Here is an 18795-nt window from a genome sequence, read left to right as displayed (position 1 = left end):
GGCTTTAACCCAAGTATAGCGTATGCTCGTGTCATTTTCATAAAAGCTAATACATTCTACACCTGTTAGTGCTTCTTCCAGGATGTACCAAAGGGAACCACTTACATTTTCACCAGCATCCTGCATGCCCCTCCAGACTACAAAAATTATCGTCGCTGTTGTTGACTTTTAAACAAACATGGGTTGCAAAGACAATAAGCTAACTCATCAACTGCAGGAAGCATATTTTCCTTCAGTTTTTGAAGTCTTGCAGACATTGACCGTCTCTGATAGGAGCAAAGAGCACCAACGTGGAGTCCTGAGGCCTCTCTGATGCATCCTTAGAGTCAGACTACACGTAAGTGAAAACAGCTTAATTCCAAAGACCAGACAAGTCCCTTCCCAAGAGGCTTCTTCCAAACCAATTTCTGATATAAGAATCACACAAGGATGCTTTGGAGAGGAGCTTTGGAAGGCCAGGAAACCACTGGAGGAGAAAATGGGGCTGAGCAATGATCTGGGAAAGAGAATAATGATGACAGAGGAGCAGAGGGGGAAATCAGAGGGAGACAAAGGGCAAGACGTGTGCTCTTGGCCTGTTTCTGCAGCCTGTCTGTGTTGGGTGGGGCTGGACTGTTTGTGTATCAGAAATTATTTTAAGGCTTCCATGGGTGATCTTGTAGACTTTTATTTTGAAATGATTCAAAATAAATTGATTCGGGCTTCCCTGGTGGCGCAGCGGTTGAGAGTCCGCCAACCGATGCAGGGGGCACGGGTTCGTGCCCCGGTCCGGGAAGATCGGCTGGGCTCGTGAGCCATGGCCGCTAAGCCTGCGTTTCTGGAGCCTGTGCTCCGCAACGGGAGAGGCCACAACAGTGAGAGGCCTGCGTACCCCCAAAAAAAAAAAAAAGTGCTTCTTTATCTGTTTTTACCGTTGACTTGAGACATAGTTAAGAGTGGTGTGGAAATGCACAAACTTCTCCTTGTAAAGATAAATTAAGGAAAACCACAATAAAAATTATGAAGGCTATAAAAATGTATAACAGAAGAAGAATTATAATAATGACTAATCAACATAGGATGAACTCATATTGGAATTAAGATACTAGAAAATACAAATATAAAAAATGGGAAGGTGATGATGAAATACGAAGTTTCTGGTATCTCTTAGGAAGAAAGTGGCTATTGATTAAATTTATCTTTATTAACACATTAAATAATACCTACTATTTTATTGTTTTTAAGTATTTTATAATTATTTTTAGTGAATAAGATGAAAGTCAGATTATTAACCAAAAAAGAGCCAAGAGTTGAGGGGTTATGACTGATACTACAGACAGAGGTTTCCCAAGCTGTTTTAGATTTTATAGTAGCCTGTCCATTAGCGTTTGGTTTATACCGATTTTCTCGTAATTAAATCTGACATGACCTTTTGGTGTCCAATCAGGATTTCATATGTTCTAGTAATGCACCTGGAAACTGACATCCCATGACACTAATTATCTAGAGAAAGCCATGAATGTTTGCACAGTTCATGTTGGCACACTTTCTTATTTCAGTCTGAAAGGAGAATTTTAGGGGATGGTATGAGTGAGGTGTAAACATCGCCACGTGGATGGTGTGTCCTAGAGGAAGTGGATGCACACACAGTGGATGCCTAGTTTTTTCAGATATAAGAGGAGCACCTTGTGAGCCAATTTAGGAGAAACAGGGTACTCAGCAAGTTCCTGCTCACCAATCAACTATACTTCAATTTAAAAAAGGAAAAGAAGTAGAAAAGTTAAAAACAAAAAAAAGACTCAGGCAGTGGGTAAACCTACTCCAGTGTAAGAAGGGATTTGTCATTGCGTGAGAACCATGGAAATGTAGTAACCAAAAAAGAAAAAACCCACTGTTTAATATCATTAATTAAGTCATCACTTATGACCCTACTTCTTTTTTTTTTTTAAATACCTTTATTGGAGTATAATTGCTTTACAATGGTGTGTTAGTTTCTGCTTTAAAACAAGGTGAATCAGCTATACATATACATATATCCCCATATCTCCACCCTCTTGCATCTCCCTCCCACCCTCCCTATCCCACCCCTCTAGGTGGTCACAAAGCACCAAGCTGATATCCCTGTGCTATGTGGCTGCTTCCCTCTAGCTATCTATTTTACGTTTGGTAGTGTATATATGTCCATGCCATTCTCTCACTTCGTCCTATCTTACCCTTCCCCCTCCCCGTGTCCTCAAGTCCATGCTCTACGTCTGCGTCTTTATTCCTGTCCTGCCCCTAGGTTCTTCAGAACCTTTTATTTTTTTTAGATTCCATATATATGTGTTAGCATACAGTATTTGTTTTTCTCTTTCTGACTTACTTCACTCTGCATGAAAAACTCTAGGTTCATTCACCTCATTACAAATGACTCAATTTCATTTCTTTTCATGGCTGAGTAATATTCCATTGTATATATGTGCCACATCTTCTTTATCCATTCATCTGTCGATGGACACTTAGGTTGCTTCCATGTCCTGGCTATTGTAAATAGAGCTGCAATGAACATTGTGGTACATGACTCTTTTTGAATTATGGTTTTCTCAGGGTATATGCCCAGTAGTGGGATTGCTGGGTCATATGGTAATTCTATTTTTAGTTTTTTAAGGAACCTCCATACTGTTCCATAGTGGCTGTATCAATTTACATTCCCACCAACAGTGCAAAAGGGTTCCTTTTTTCCACACCCTCTCCAGCATTTATTCTTTGTAGATTTTTTGATGGTGGCCATTCTGACTGGTGTGAGGTGATACCTCATTGTAGTTTTGATTTGCATTTCTCTAATGATTAGTGATGTTGAGCATTCTTTCATGTGTTTGTTGCCTATCTGTATATCTTCTTTGGAGAAATGTCTATTTAGGTATAACCCTACTTCTAACAAGGCATTATTTCATTATAGCTTCAATGCCAATCTTTTCTTCTTTTACTAAATTAAAATTAAAATTCCATAGGACTGGTCACTAAATTAAATTTCCACTGGTGAACATTCTAACCCTGTAATGCTGGACATAAAGGGTGTTTCACGTGAGAGCTGTCCTTAGAAAATGCTGCCAGTTATATTTTTGAATTTAGGTTAAATAAAGTATTCCCAGGTTTTCCCCATCACAGAACAATTTCTCAGTGTTTGCTTCTAAATCTTTAGTTGATTTTTATTGTTTCTTTCAAATGGTAATCGGGGGGGGATATTCTTAACAATTCAGGAAAATAAGCAAATTTCATCCTGTGAACCTAGCCGTCTCAAGTTCGCTTTTCTTTTTCTGCAGCTGAAACCAAAAATTATTCATAAAAATTCCATGATTTTCACTTAAGTAGCCTCAGGGGAGAGCAGATGCACCTATCAAATAAGTGTTGTTAAGGATTACTAATTATTAATGCAGAAGCCAACTGCTTTCTGTGTCACCATTGTCACTTTTGTGACATACCAGACAGATGCAGTCCGTAAAGCATGGTGGCATATTCTACCTTTTACGTTTCACTGCTGCAAAAATGAAAAGCTACTAAATGTAAAATTATAAACGTAAGTGTTAAAGAAGCATCAGATTGAAAACTCACTTAAAGTTTTGTAATAAAAACTTATTCAGAAACCACTGAAGGGACATCTGATGTTTGGAACGTTGAGTAACTGACTTCATAATACTTATTCTAGATTATCTCCAGCAGCAGCAATAACAATAATGGATCAGAAATTTAGGGCGACTTTTTTTTGTTTTGTTTTGTTTTGTTTGTGGTACTCGGGCCTCTCACTGTTGTGGCCTCTCCCATCGCGGAGCACAGGCTCCGGACGCGCAGGCTCAGCGGCCATGGCTCACGGGCCCAGCTGCTCCGCGGCATGTGGGATCTTCCCGGACCGGGGCACGAACCCGTGTCCCCTGCATCGGCAGGCGGACTCTCAACCACTGTGCCACCAGGGAAGCCCATAGGGCGACTTTTATTTATGAGCTTGAAAATGAATGCGTAAATCTTAGGCCTCTCTTTTCCACATCGGAAAAGGGGTCTTTCAGCATCAGGGGTCTTCGGTTCCGATGGAGTGAGCTGGATGCCACAGGGCCTGACCAAGCCTACGCCCGGCCAGTGCCCAAAGCCAGGACTCCTAGTTTCTGCAGCTGCACTGCCCTTGGGGTCCCCGCCCCTTCCCTCTGTGCTCTGCCATTCGGTGTGCACCCCACACCATCCAGTCCTATCAGGTAGTTAAAGGCTGATGTGCACAAACAAGGCCCCTGGGCTTTGGGGGTCATTCTGAAAATTTCAGAGTGTACCTGGATTGATGTGGGTGGGAATCCCAGTTTCAAAGTCACTTAGCCTCCTAAGCCTGGTTTTCATCGTAAGATAGAAACATAGTTGTGATGCTGAATAAATGAGATGGTGCATGTAAAACACACCTGGCCTGAGGACTTATCCACCTGCCTCATTTAATTGTCCACCATCCTTCTCAGCCCGCTTCCCAGGTCCCCTTACTTTCCAGCCCAGAGCCCTCAGCTCCTTTGCTGACAAAGCAATGGTACTTCGCTAAAATCCTGCTCGGTTGCATCCAAAACTGTCCTCCAAGGGCAGCCCTGTCGACCCCAGTCTGATTCAAAGGTCAGCTGATGCATCCATGACCCACCGGCTCCTGTGCCAGCCCAGCCCAGGCCTGAAGCCCACCTGAGCCCCTGCTCTGCACCAGGGAGCCTGTCAGTGGCACTGTGAGGCCAGCAGGGGCCTGTCCCCCTGCCCAGCCCTGTGTGACCTTCCTGCCCCAGAATCACCACCAGGAGCCACAGGCTGCTCGCGGGCCCTGGGGTTCCCATCACTGCCTGGATGTCTCCACTGCTGGTTTCCACCGGCCTTGTGGATGGCAGGGAGCCATCCTCAGAATATATTAATATTTTTTTATATATCTAGAGTGTTTTATAACTTTCCCTCTCATTAATTGGTATGGAGCATGATCTCTTTGTTTACGGTTCTTTACTGTTCATGTTCAACATTGTCCTGTTTCTCGGGAGTTTTTTTTTCTTTTTTTGTGGTACGCGGGTCTCTCACTGTTGTGGCCTCTCCCATTGCGGAGCACAGGCTCCGGACACGCAGGCTCAGCGGCCACGGTTCACGGGCCCAGCTGCTCCGCGGCATGTGGGATCTTCCCGGACCGAGCCACGAACCTGTGTCCCCTGAATCGGCAGGCGGACTCTCAACCACTGTGCCACCAGGGAAGCACTCTCAGGAGTTTTTGTTCAATAAATAGAGTAGATCCCTCCACTCTGGACACTGATGTCTGTCTGCATCTGCGGGAAGCTCAGGGGCTCCCTCTGGACTTGACCTTTTGATACCTGGGCTCAGCTTTCTAGCCCACTGGGCCCACCACCTCCAGGCCCCCTTCCTTCCTTCCTCCCTTCCTTCCTTCCTCCCTTCCTTCCTTCCTCCCTTCCTTCCTTCCTCCCTTCCTTCCTTCCTTCCTTCCTTCCTTCCTTCCTCCCTCCCTCCCTCCCTCCCTTCCTTATGGCTGTGGATACCTCGTCACACATCGGGCCGAGCCCACCTCCTCTCAGACAACCAAACACTTCTTCCTCTGCCTTCTTCCTAGAAGGTAGGCTTTCAGTCTAAAAGATTGCTCCCTAGTTGTGTTTTTAATGTCTTCTTCTACTACTCATAAGGTCTGAACCCACAATTCTTGTAAAAATTTCGCATGTTGTCTCAAGATGGCTCCCACGTGTCCTTTCCCCACTCAGGTGGTACTAAGTCGCCCCTACTGGATGTTTCACCCAGAGGACCTGCCCCCCTCATTCCTCCCGCCAAAGTCACATCCACTCTGCACTCCACCACTGCAGGAAGAAGTACAATCTCTTCCTGACATTGACTACTGTAGACATACATCACTGGCTGACAGTGGTCTGCAAATGGTTTCCCTTGTGAATCCCCAAAAGAAGTTTGAAAAAATTATGTACCCCCTTTGAACATTTTAAGTTGCTATCTAAAATTTTCATCATAGGTTTATATACATTTATTTGTTAATAGGAGATAGGCGATATTTAATTATTTTCTAATATAAAATGAGGATTGATATAATGAGAATAAATATTTTATGATGTGCAATAAATAGAGTTTAACCACCTTACAGATTAAATCACACCGAATCTGAAAGAAAACACATGAAACTTTCATCCATGGTTTGCATCCAGGAAAACCTGGCTGTCCTACAGAACAGCCCAGTTCCAGTTAAAAGAATAAGTGTTACCAGCCTCTACCACTTCGGATGTCCTGAATTCAGAGCATCTCAGGATGAACCAAAACACCCCATTTTTAACACCAAAATTTTCCCTTTATATAAATATGTTTCATAAGGGAAGGCAGGAAGCACTGTGAGTTTCCAGGGTCAGTATTTCAGTCCATCCCTTGGTTTCACACCTGCAGGTCTTTTCACCGGGGCAGTGCCCCATAGTAATATTTAAGATGAGTGAGGGCTTTGTCAAGTTTGAGAGAGACCACTGTTCCTGGAACTCCTCAGGGAGATCAGTTTGGGCAGAGTCCATAAAGCCGCTAAGTGTCTAGAAATTACTACTTTGGAAACTACCCATGTCCCCCTTGAAAAATCTCCTTGTGTCTGCAGAGGCGTGCACATCTCAGCTGAAGTTCAGGAGTCCCAGGACGCTGACCTTACTGCACTTTATATGCGAGTGTGGTGTGTTCTTGCCTTATCTCCACCTTATACAGCCACAAGCCTCTTGAAAGCAGGGGCTATATTTCTGTTACCACTTTTGCATCCCTCACCATCCCCCCCAGGGTGCCTGGCACAGAGCAGGCTAAGTGCTCACCCGTGGATATGGGTCGCACACTCAGATTCCCACCAGGGGCCAGGAAGGGGATAAGAATGAATGAAGCAAGCTCGGAGGGTTCTGGGCAGGGGATCGTCGCAGGGATCCCAGGGAGGTGGCACCTGCGACAGCAAAAGCCGAGACTGGAGACCCGGTCCAGGCACAGGCTGTGCGGGACCACAGTTGCCTCATTAAGGGATCTGGGTTTTACTCAGTGGAAACCCCTTGGAAGCTTTTTAAGCAGGAAAGTAACGTTTTGCAGAGGCAAGCTGTGGCTGAGATGGGGGAGAACAGGCTGGGGGAGCCCGAGGGTGAGGCTACGCTGGTCATTCAGGGGGCACGTGGCTTGGCGGGGTGGGCGGTGAAAACGGAGGGAGTAAACCAGGATGTGCTGGGTTCTGGAAATGCTCGGATGCAGGGGAGGTTGAGGCCGCGGAGAAGGGGCCTTGGGAGAGGACGTGCCCACGAACTTGGCCTTTATTCTGTAGCAGTGGGACCATGGGAGGCTTAAAGGAGGGAAATTGATCTCATATAAAAAGGCATTTAAAAAGGTGGTTTTTGGTGGTTGACATGGCTTTCCTTCTCTTCTACTCTTGCCGGGGTCGTGATGACTTGTACACACACGCCTGTCAGGTAGGGCCCTTCCCAGTTCCTTGGATGCTTACCTGGCGGCATTGTGACCGGTGGGGTTAGACCTCACCCCATGGACAACTTTGCTGACCTCTCTCTGCCTCAGTCTCCTTTCAGTAAAATGGGAGAAGAGTAGCACCTATCAGATAAGGTTGTGATTTTTAAATTAATGACATAATACATGTAAAACACTCAAAAGAGACCTGGGAAATAGTAACAGCTCAAAAGAAGTTAGGAATTATCCTGTTTACAGTGGAATACCAATTCGTATCTGTACCCTTTCTTCCCTTCCAAAAACTCTCATACAGCACCATGAGCTCCAAAGGACCTTGACTTCCTGTGGCTCTAACGCAGAAAACATACTATATAGAAATGAGAATGTGAAAAGAAAGGAGGGGTAGGAGTCATCTATCAAGGTTTGAAATTATGATTTTTTTTTTTTTTTTTTTGCGGTACGTGGGCCTCTCACTGTTGTGGCCTCTCCCGTTGCGGAGCACAGGCTCCGGACGCGCAGGCTCAGCGGCCATGGCTCACGGGCCCAGCCGCTCCGCAGCATGTGGGATCTTCCCGGACCAGGGCACGAACCCATATCCCCTGCATCGGCAGGCGGACTCTCAACCACTGTGCCACCAGGGAAGCCCTGAAATTATGATTTTTAATATCTCCCACTGCCCATGAACTAGAGAACTGGTCTTCCACAATAGAGCCATCCTTGAATGTCTTTCACTTACCCTTTTCACAGCTTTTCATTGTTTTCATTCTGCTCTAGTTCTCTCTGCCCTTTGTTGTTGCTGCTTTTCCAGGGCTGGTTGGTGTAAGAGCACCCGTCCGATATACAAACTACCAAACGTAAGGTAGATGGCTAGTGGGAAGCAGCCGCAGAGCACAGGGAGACCAGCTCGGTGCTTTGTGACCGCCTGGAGGGGTGGGATAGGGAGGGTGGGAGGGAGACGCAAGAGGGAAGAGATATGGGAACATATGTATATGTATAACTGATGCACTTTGTTATAAAGCAGAAACTAACACACCATTGTAAAGCAATTATACCCCAATAAAGATGTTAAAAAAAAAAAAAAAAAAGAACACCCGTCCACACTTCTCTGCTCAGCAGAGACAGGTCTGTACGTGCTGACGATCACCAGGGAAGTGGGATGTGGTCCTGGCCTGATGCTATTGAAATTTCAGGACCTTACCTTTTAAACGCTTCGGTCCCCCAGGGACAGCTGCTGAGAATAACCTTCCCGCCTAGTGTGCCAACATTGTAAATGCATGGCCACAGTGAACATGGGGCTCGCACGCAGCCAGCAACTGCAGAAATCAGATACCTTCCTGGGCTGTCATTGCAGCCATTCATGCCAGAGGGAGCGGGGTTCACAGCATCCTTTGCCTGCTGTTTCCTTGTCTTAGGAGTTTATCTGTTTGTCCACCCTGAGAGCAATCTCCAGTGACCTCTCCGTGGATTATTCTCCCCATGCTGAGGGTGTTTTCCAGCTTTTGGGAGACAGACATCAAAGGCTAGGAATACATCCCTAGCCCCCCCAGGCGGTCCTTCTCAGGTGGTCCTCCCCCAGTTTCAGCCCAGCGACAGTATGGTACTGAGAGTAAGCGCCCTGTGTACCAGGCACGCATCTGGAGACTCGGCGTTGGCTCACAATGGCCATGGTCATCTGACGCCGCCAGGAGCTGCTAAAACCACATGGTGTCAGTGAGGTCGCCCCGCCCCAGCCTCCAGGGTGCTTTTTGATTTTGTTTGGGGATGTGTATCTCTGAATCATAATGTATTCGGGTCTCAGGAAATAATTTGAAATATGTTGAAGAGAAAAGGAAAACAGGACTGACAAATTTTGCATTGAAATCCTTACCTTTGGGTTCCTGCCTTCTTCCGTGTTTCCCCCTCAAAAAAAAAAAAAAAAACAAGATTTCAATGAACATTCATGAAAATATCTTGAATCGTCAGCCAAGATAAGACTCTCTGGTGCCCACCCTGAGCAGCTTCATCATTGAATTGCCCCAGATGTGGGACCAGGTGTGGGAGGAGCTGAGTGGTGTGCAGGAGGGGACCGCGCTCACATCCAGCAGCACGTGGTACCACCCAGGAAGGAGGCAAGGGACAAGGAACAAGGAAGATCAGGGCAAAACTGCACAGGGAGTGTCGGGGAAGGAGGCTGGGGGACCTTTTCTAGCACCAATTTTTTTCTTTCTCAGATCAACTTAGCATAATCTTTGTGTTCAAATTCATTTTCAGATCTTAGCCCCAAACTGTTTTAGTTCTTCTGGAGACCTGTCCTAATTTTAGCACTAAAAAGACCCTCACCTGATGCATTCTTCTCTCCTGATCTTTTTTTTTTTTTTTTTTTAGTCCAGGTTAATGGGTAAGAAAATCAAGACTAAATGATGATTTAGCGATCATTGTCATCACCCAAGTGAGCTTCTAATTCTTATAAATGCCCTTTATTTTAAAGATAACCCAAACGTAGTTAAGTAAACATTAAAAAAACCTGTGTCACCTTAACTACCACTTTGCCCCTCAGTAAAATGGCACAGCCATGTTCCCAGATAATATTTTATGAGAGAAGTTCCTTCTAAATCAGAAAGAATTGGGATTTCTTGATTCAGAGAGCTTGTATACGGCTTAGACTATTCAGTAGATTCAAAACCTACAAATCTTGGGTGTTCCACAGTTCCACCTCCGTAGGAGACCACGTGACAGGTCGGAGGTGCAGCCGAATGCCCCAATGCTGAAGGTCTGTGGTGCTTCCCCAGGAGACCCAGCCCCTGGCTCCGGCCAATAAATGCAGAGTCTCTTGGGTTAGGACATCAGAATTGTTTAGAAGCTCCACAGTGATTGTAATATGCAACCAGAGTTGAGAACCACTGCCTTCGACGGAGAAGAGTTAGTGGAAGCCAGGATCGCACTCTGGCTTCGGATCATGGGTTGAGTTAAGATTGGAGGCAAAGCCTCGGGGCAGGGGGCCTCAGAGGAGCCACCTGCTTAGTGGTTGGGACCAGCTCCTGCAGCACTGCCCGGCGGCACTCTGTGGACTGGGTGACCATCACGCTCATTCTGAAGAGGCTCCTGCAAAAGATGCCCCCCTTTCTATGAATCGGGAAGGAGTAAAGGCAATGTGCTTTCAAGCTTCTACAGATAATCTCTGAAATACGTCAAGAAATGGACTCATATTATCTATTAACATTACTTAATATTTTTATATTTAATATAACAGTATAATAGTAAATAATGTGGTTTATCCTGATGCATACAGACTTATTCATTCATTCGTTTATTCATTGAACTGCTGTGTGCTGGGTATCCCACAGGCACTAAGGAAAGGGCAGTAAACTGCAACAGCCACATTCCCCACCCGCCCCCACCCCCCGGAACTTGAGACAAGTCATCACAACAGGGTCTGAAGCCAAGAAGGGGCAAGTGAGTTGCACCTGGGAACTTGCCCCCAGCCGTGAATGTCTCTGTTGGGCATAGAGGGGAGAGGGGGCTTTCTCCCTGAAGGCACTCGCCGTCCACCATGCTGAGACATCTGATTCATCCACGGTAGCCCTTGTCATCAGAACTGTTTCTAGAAGTTTCAGAGTAGGTGGCACAGACCTGTGCATCTAGTGAAGGAAGCAGAAAGTGTCAGCCCTGTGTTTCAGGGTCACATTGGGAAGGCTATCTGTTTGCACAAAGATGGGCTCAGGGTATTTTTTCCTTGTAAGTAACAAGCTGTTAAGTACACAACGGAGGCACCTCTCTCCCCGAAAGCTAGAAGCATAGTGATTGATGGAATCCAATGTTTACTTGTGCCCCCTGTAACCTTGACTGAAGTCACTGAAATCTTCAGCCTATGCATCAGGAGAATGGCACGCACATGCCAAGGGCCGGGGCCAAATGGCAGGTGCAGCTTCATGGTGGGCAGTGTGCAAGGTCCCATAAGGGGACTCGACGCAGAGGCTCAGCAGTTGGAGGGGTTCTCACGGGGAGGGGAAGAGTGTAGCCATGGCAGCAGGAGGAATGATAGATGTTTGCATTCCAGAGAGGAGGGAATGAGGCTTGACAGTGAGGAAGAAGAAGAAAAAGTACACAGGAACCAACTGGTAATTGGTCAAGAGGAAGGGGAGATGACTGAAGGCGCCCCCAGCAGTGCCCCCATTGCTCAGCCAATGAGTGACCATTAATAAATATCTTTAAATGCACCTTGTTTTTTTTGTTTTTGTTTTGGTCTTTGTTTTTGCAGTTTCAACTCTTTTATTACCTTGGGCTTTAAAAGGTTTGAGTTAAATTCCTTAATGTTCATTTTATAAGGCAAATGAAGGCTACAAGTTCTTCCTAACCTATGGCTTAACCTACTGATTTCTGCAAAATAATTTATGGAGAAAGCCTTCTGTTTTTACTGATCAAATTCTACACTCAATGATAATATATCTCTTTAAAAAAAAAACTTGTCATAGAAAATTTCAAATATGTACAAAAGTCGACAGAATTGTATAATGAATCTTCATGTAACCATCACCTGGCTTAAAAATTGATCCACTTATAGCCCAAATTGCTTTAAATATACCTCCAACTTATCTCCCTCCATTCCTTATAATATTTTAAGGTAAAGGCACCTTGTTTTGCTCTGACGCTTGGCTGTGTGTAAAATGCCTAAGTGTGCGTTCATTCCACGAATCCTTAAAATAACCCTGAGACGTGTTCCTGAAATCAGTATGTAGATAAAGAGAGATGCAGACACTAAAGGTCTCAGTGGCCCAAGTAACTTGCCCCAAATCACACAGCCAGTTCAGAGCCAGAGGCAGATCTCAAATTCTCATGTTTGAGCTCCAGACCCAGTGATCTGCAGTGTCCAGATACAGCAGCACAGCTGTCCCGACCCATCCCTAAACGCTCGTCTGAGTCCCCGTGTAACGTGACTCTCCACGCCTTTGAAGTTGTCTTTCTCTCCTGTCCTCACATATCTGCTGGTCGTATAAAGATTTATGCTGTTACATGTAGACCCTCAAACATGCATGGGCATGAAGTCGAGTCTGGGTTTTTAAAAAAGCTGCATTAAAAGCAAGTTTAAGTTCCAGCTTTCCATACCTATACAGTATCTATAGCACTGGCATTTTGTAACCCGTTTTTTCCCTCTTTTTTTCCCAGTCCATAAAAAGAGCTTTTGAATACTAAGATCCCAAAAGCTGGGGCAGCAGATCCCGGTCACGTTCAGTGACAGGAAGTACAACTGCTTGAATCCAACTCCTCTCTTGCTTGAAGGAGTCTGGCGAAAATTTTAAAAAGGATTAATTTGACAGATAGCACAGAATAAGAAAAATATTAGAAACAAGAAAAGGCCATTTTTCCTATAGATGCTCATTTCATTCTATATACCGTTTCCCGGGATATCTGCCAGTCGTTAGCAGGAAGAGTAATGGTACCCATTTCTTTTTTTAAATTTCACTCTTGAGTATTATGGAGATAAATAGCTAAATGATGAAGAAATAACTTTCTTTCACGGCAGTCGTTTAAGAAGGGCAAAAGAGCTCATATGCAGATACAGTGGATGACACGAAAAAATTCAACCATGAGTGAAAAATTCAGTATTTCTAAGGGTGTCGTTTCAGAAAGAATACCCTCTCGCATCAACACTAGAAGGAGAGCTCTGTCCACCTAGAAAAGTAAGGGGACTGCCTGTGGCCGTCCATAGATTTCTTTGCAAGCCCCAGAAATTTTCCAGTTGCAAACTCACAAAGAAAACAAAAGTCTCTGCTGTGTTTTGCTGCAGGACCAATGCAAGAGACCATCTATGACTTCTGGAGGATGGTGTGGCATGAAAACACAGCGAGCATCATCATGGTGACCAACCTGGTGGAAGTGGGGAGGGTAAGTGGTCCTCTCCGCCTCCTGGTCATTTGTTCCTTGCTTAGCCAGCTCTGGAAGCAGTGTGTGTCCTTCCAAAAATATCAACTACCACGGCTCCTCCTCTCGCTTGCTTATAAATTATCAGTAAACATAGACTGAATTGCTTTCATTTGTTGTGATAGCAACAGACAGAAAAGGCACTCAAGATTTAAAAGCAGTTGTTATCCGGCTATATTGAGCGCACAACAACACAAAATCACGGCAAAGCGTGCATGCTGGTTGTTGGGTGTCAGAACACAACGGGAGGCCCCAGGAGACAGGACTGCATTCCCCACCTCTGGGAAATCCACTCTGAGAACAGCCAGCAGGCCTGGAGTCAATCCTGGGCTTAGAAATCCAGCATCTCCTCTCGCTTAGATTTTCCTTTCCTCCCTTTCCTGACCTGTAAAGTGGAGACCACACTCCGACCCCCTCCCCCCCCCACCCACCCCCCGCCACCCCAAGGTCTTGGGTTACTTCATCTGTATTGACTACGGAGGAGCTATTTTTATTTAACCAGGAATTTCTTAAGGAATTAAGATCTCGGTCATGGGACGCGAAGGATTCTTTCCAAAGGGAAATTTTAAAACAAGAAGATACACAGGGTGCAGCTGCTTTGTTGAACAGTGGGCCCAATTCTGTGGTTCTGCTGGAGGACCCGTTACTTCTTAGAGAGGTTGACATTGTGAGATCTACCCTCAGCCTAGAGATTAGCCTTGAATTGAGATATCGGGGCAGAAACCATAAAGGGGTTGTTTCTTAAGATTAGCTGCCGGCCTTGAAAAGAAAGGAAATCCTGCCATTTACAACACAGATGCACCTGGAGGACATCACGCCAGGTGAAATAAGCCAGTCGCAGAAGGACAGAGACTGCGCAATTCCACTCAAAGGAACGATGGAGGATAGTCGAATCTTAGAAGCAGGAAGTACAAGAGTGGTTGCCAAGGACTGCAGGGAGGGAGAGGTGGGGGGTGATGTTCAGTGGGTATGAGGTTTCAGTTATGCCAGATGAACAAGTTCTAGAGATCTGCTGTACAAAGTGTACTTGTAGTCAACAATAGGCCTCGCGTACTTGATTTGTTAAGAGGGTAGACCTCACGATAAGTGCTCTTAATACACACACACACACACACACACACACACACACACACACGGGCATGCACCAAGAACAAAGGCACACAGGAAACCACAGGAGGTGGTGGATATTGTCTATAACCTTGGTTGTAGTGATGGTACCAAGGATATCTGCATGTGTCAAAACCCATCAAATTGTGCACATGAGGTTTTTTGTACATCACTTATACTTCTTCAATACATCTGTTTAAAAAAATGGATTTTCAGAAGGTAACAGGAAGCACAAACCGGGAAGAAGAGAGACATTAAGAAGTGGGAGGGGGGCTTCCCTGGTGGCGCAGTGGTTGAGAGTCCGCCTGCCGATGCAGGGGACACAGGTTCGTGCCCCGGTCCGGGAGGATTCTGCATGCTGCAGAGCGGCTGGGCCCGTGAGCCATGGCTGCTGAGCCTGCGCGTCCGGAGCCTGTGCTCCGCAACAGGAGGGGCCACGACAGTGAGAGGCCCGCGTACCGCAAAAAAAAAAAAAAAAAAAAAAGTGACCCATGGGGGCTTCCCTGGTGGCACAGTGGTTGAGAGTCCGCCTGCCGATGCACGGGACACAGGTTCGTGCCCCGGTCCGGGAAGATCCCACATGCCGCGGAGTGGCTGGGCCCGTGAGCCATGGCCACTGAGCCTGCACGTCCGGAGCCTGTGCTCCACAACGGGAGAGGCCACAACAGTGAGAGGCCCGTGTACCGCAAAAAAAAAAAAAAAAAAAAAAAAAGTGACCCATGGAAAAGCACTAGTCCCAAACGTATTATAGGTATATTCTGCTAAATAAATAGTCAAGGAATAGGTAATTCAAATCTTATAAAAATTATTCTGAGAAGAGAAAAAGAAAGACTACTGCTCCATTTTATTTTAAGAGGCTAGTATAACCTTGATATCAAAACCAGAAAAGGACATAGCAAAAGGGAAAATTATAGATACCACAAATTAGGAAGAAATGAATACACCAACAGATCAAAAAAGAGAGCCCAGATGTTGATGTAGGCATTTGTGGGAAAATGTGTGATTAGTGGGAAAAGCATGAGCTTTTCCATCAATTGAACTGGGACATTTGATTATTCATGTGGACTAAAAAAAAAAGCCCATAAATGAATACTAAATAAAGACCAAAAGTTTTAAACACTTTAAAACTTTTAGAAGGAAATATGGGGGGAAATATTTATGGCCTTTGTTTTAAGAGTGTTTCAAATATACCAAAAGCTCAACACGTTAAGAAAAGGATGGGGAAAATTGACTATTAAAATGTAAAATTTTCTGTAGAATAAAGGATATTAGTAAAGTGACAAGACAAGTGGGGAGAAGCTATGGGCCCCTTATGTAAAGTAGAAAAGCTTACAAAGCACTAGTTTACATACTAACAGTGTAAAAACCATTTCCGTCTCTCAATTCCCTGTCTTCTGGGAGACATCAAGAGCAGGGGAGCTGGCTGAAAGTGGGGCTGGGGGGGAGTCGCTGAGCTCCCCACCACTAACCCCTCACGTGGGCGGTGGAGATGTCATAGCACTTGCTTCATAGGGATCTTGTAAAGATTAAATGAGTTTCTACGTGTCGGGTGGTTAGAGAAGTTCCCACCCCATTCTGAGGACTACGTAAACATAGATATTAATGTAACCCTTACATTTTCTCCAGCAAAGCTAAGACCTACAGTGGTATCTATAAATTACCTTTTTTCACCCCAAATCAGTATTTTGCTATGAAAGCAGTAATGACCACTGGAGAAAAAAAAAAAAAAATTCAACTGCACCAGAAAGCAAGCTCCTTTCAGGGAGGAGACAACCTTACAAATTTTTGGTCTCTCTCTCCTGGCACTCAGGAAATGCCCAACAAAGTGAATGAATGTGAATTCTTCCCTCTTAGTGTTACAGAGTAGTTAGCATCTGCTAGGTTAACTGTGAGACAGCTAAGCTAAATATTTTATCTGTTTCTTCCCCTGAAATGTGTGATTCATCCTGAACCTTCACTCGCCTCACAAATACTTGCTGACTGCCCCTAGTATGATAAGGAGCAAGAGAGATGTGGAGACGGCTTTGCACAGCTTTGCTTTCTCAATAACTGTATTCCTTGAAAGTTATTTACCAGGTTTTACATCTTTGCATCGGAGCTCACTTAAAATAATCCCAAGAAAAATTATTTTGAAAAGTAGATAATTATTAAAAATAACAACTACTACTGGATTTTTTTAAAATAAAGGCACACGTGTATTTTTTGCTTATTTGAAATTCCAAAGTGTGCTCTCTCAGGACTCAGTGACTGTGTTACCAGCCAGGGTTCTTGGCCTCCTTAATCAATAGAAATTGATAAGAGGCCAGACAAGAAATTCAGGCCAGGCTTTATTGGGGCCTGTGTCGCAGCAGGGGGAAGCGAAAACAAGCAACAGGTTCCCTTGCTTATTCCTGAGGCAGGGCAAGCTGGTTCCTTGTATGGGGTGAGGGTAGGGGTGTGTCCAGGGGTCGGGCCGGAGGCGTGGCTTAGGGGATTTGCCCACCCCTTTGGTGGTGCTGTGTGCAGGGGGCATGTGCCCTGTTTTTGCTCCTGGCTCTTCAGAAGTGGCAGTTGAGTGTTTTGGGCCTTTTTGTATCTTCTGTCCAGAATTTGCCCCAACTGTACATGCACGCAGTTATTTTTAGTCCCTTATAGTTTTTTTGTATTTTGTTGCTTGAAGAGACGTGTGTCCAGGTGCAAGCACTGCAACAAAGGGTCCCAGGTCCCAGCCTGTCTCAACTAGAGGTGAGCTGTTTTCATATGATAAACGCTCTTCCTTTAAGGAAAAATCAGGACAGCATGGTCTTTGGCTAACAGGTCAAAGGGAGATTGCGCTATAAAATTACTATAGTGAAAAAGCTTCAAACACCAAAGCCCACTGTCTGTTGGACATGGCACCTTTTGCTGGAATGCAAGTTTCATTCCGAGTTACCTGCCTTGGAATAATAGCAAATAAAAAGGCCAGGCAGTGGTGATCTCTGTGCCTTCCATCAGGCACTTGGACCCATCCCATACAGGGTGGCCACTGTTGATATTTTTGATGGAAACTATTCTTTCTGACAAATAGCTGTGGACACTTCAGCTAACAGTGTGCAGCAGAAGAGGGGAGTCAGGGTTCAAGTTCAGCCATAAATGGAAGCCCACAGGCTCACAGAAATTCAGTAATTTTAGGTCTGGTAAGCCTACTAAAACAAAAAATCCTTGCAATCCTTACCGGGTTTGTGGGGATGTGGCAAGCTCTGGAGAGTCCTCCCCTGTTACCATCAGCCTCTTGGACCAACCTGTCTTCAATTAGTAATGCACTTAATGGCATCTGTCCTTGAAATGTCTGATGTGATTTGGGGATGTTGACAAAAGGTCACATGCCCTTCGGGAAAAAGTCGAATCTTATTCCAGGCTGTTTCCCATTGTTCATCCTGCACATTTGTTGAGAGATGACTTTTCCATTTTCCATGGTTGGAAACAGCAGCAACAAACCACTGAAGAAATGAAAATGACATGGTTTTAAGGGGAGCAACTAGCTACTTACCACGTTGAGCGCAAGCACGCAGTGTGTCCTTCATGAATCAGGCATGAGCCCGGGAACGCTGTTTGTTTACACAGACTTGATTCATTAAGTCAGAGCCGGGCAGCTTTCCCCAGATTTCTGCCCTGCAGCGCTCCGCATCAGGCCGCTGTAATTGCTGGTGTTAGAGCCGCTGGGAGGCCTTCCCTGTCACAGCACCTGTGCAGAAGACTCAGACGCTGCACTTCCCTCCAGCGGGGTCCCCGGTACATCTGCCAGGACCTGTCATTATCTAAGACTTCCTGGTCACCCCCGTGCGTCCCTCTCAGCCCGTGTGTTGTGGGAAGGGACCCTTGTCAGTTTCCCTGGCACCTGGTGACAGCTGCACACCTGGCATGTAAATTGCACCGGATGTGCTGTGATTGTTTTCCCTCTTTAATGAACCCGCCCGAGGGACGCTGAGCTCTTTATCCATCGCCTGTTTCCCAGGCACTCCCATTGACACGGTTTCCACGGAGCCTCAGGACTCCTTTGTGTTCTACTAATTCATCTGCCAAAAGTCTTAGAACCAAATCTGGGGGCCTCCCGAAGGAGATTTTTTCCCACTGGTAATTTAAGCTAATGATTTCTAAACATATTTAGTCAGTTTTATGAAGGCCTCATTAGAATGTGACTCTTTATTAAAAAGCCAAATGAGGTCTCAGAGTCATGTAGGAAAATTATCGTTGAGCTGCTCTGAATAGTTCTGATAACAGGTGATGAAGGCTTTTGGAGCTAAGAGAAGTAGAGACCAGAGATGTTAACCCCCATCAATGTAAGGGATGCGAGGGGGCCACCTAAACAGATGCTTTAAAGGTTGTCATTTACCCAAAGAGGTT

The 18795-nt window shown here is 45.4% G+C and overlaps 1 protein-coding gene across 1 annotated transcript in view; it reads left to right on the top strand.

The window, feature by feature from the left end:
* Nucleotides 1-18795, top strand: part of PTPRM (protein tyrosine phosphatase receptor type M) — a 750850-nt gene that overhangs the window by 678451 nt on the left and 53604 nt on the right. Inside the window, exon 22 of the mRNA XM_089894939.1 lies at nt 13193-13290. Within this exon, the coding sequence (XP_089751065.1) occupies nt 13193-13290 (98 nt within the window). The remainder of the gene's footprint in view (nt 1-13192; nt 13291-18795) is intronic.

Source organism: Delphinapterus leucas, chromosome 14 (genome assembly GCF_059928025.1).
Source record: "Delphinapterus leucas isolate spDelLeu-1000000601 "Yukka" chromosome 14, BTC_Dleu_Yukka2, whole genome shotgun sequence".
In the NCBI taxonomy this organism is placed as follows: domain Eukaryota; kingdom Metazoa; phylum Chordata; class Mammalia; order Artiodactyla; family Monodontidae; genus Delphinapterus; species Delphinapterus leucas.
The sequence above is the reverse complement of the archived record's forward strand: the minus strand, read 5'-3'. Positions and strand labels throughout refer to the sequence as shown.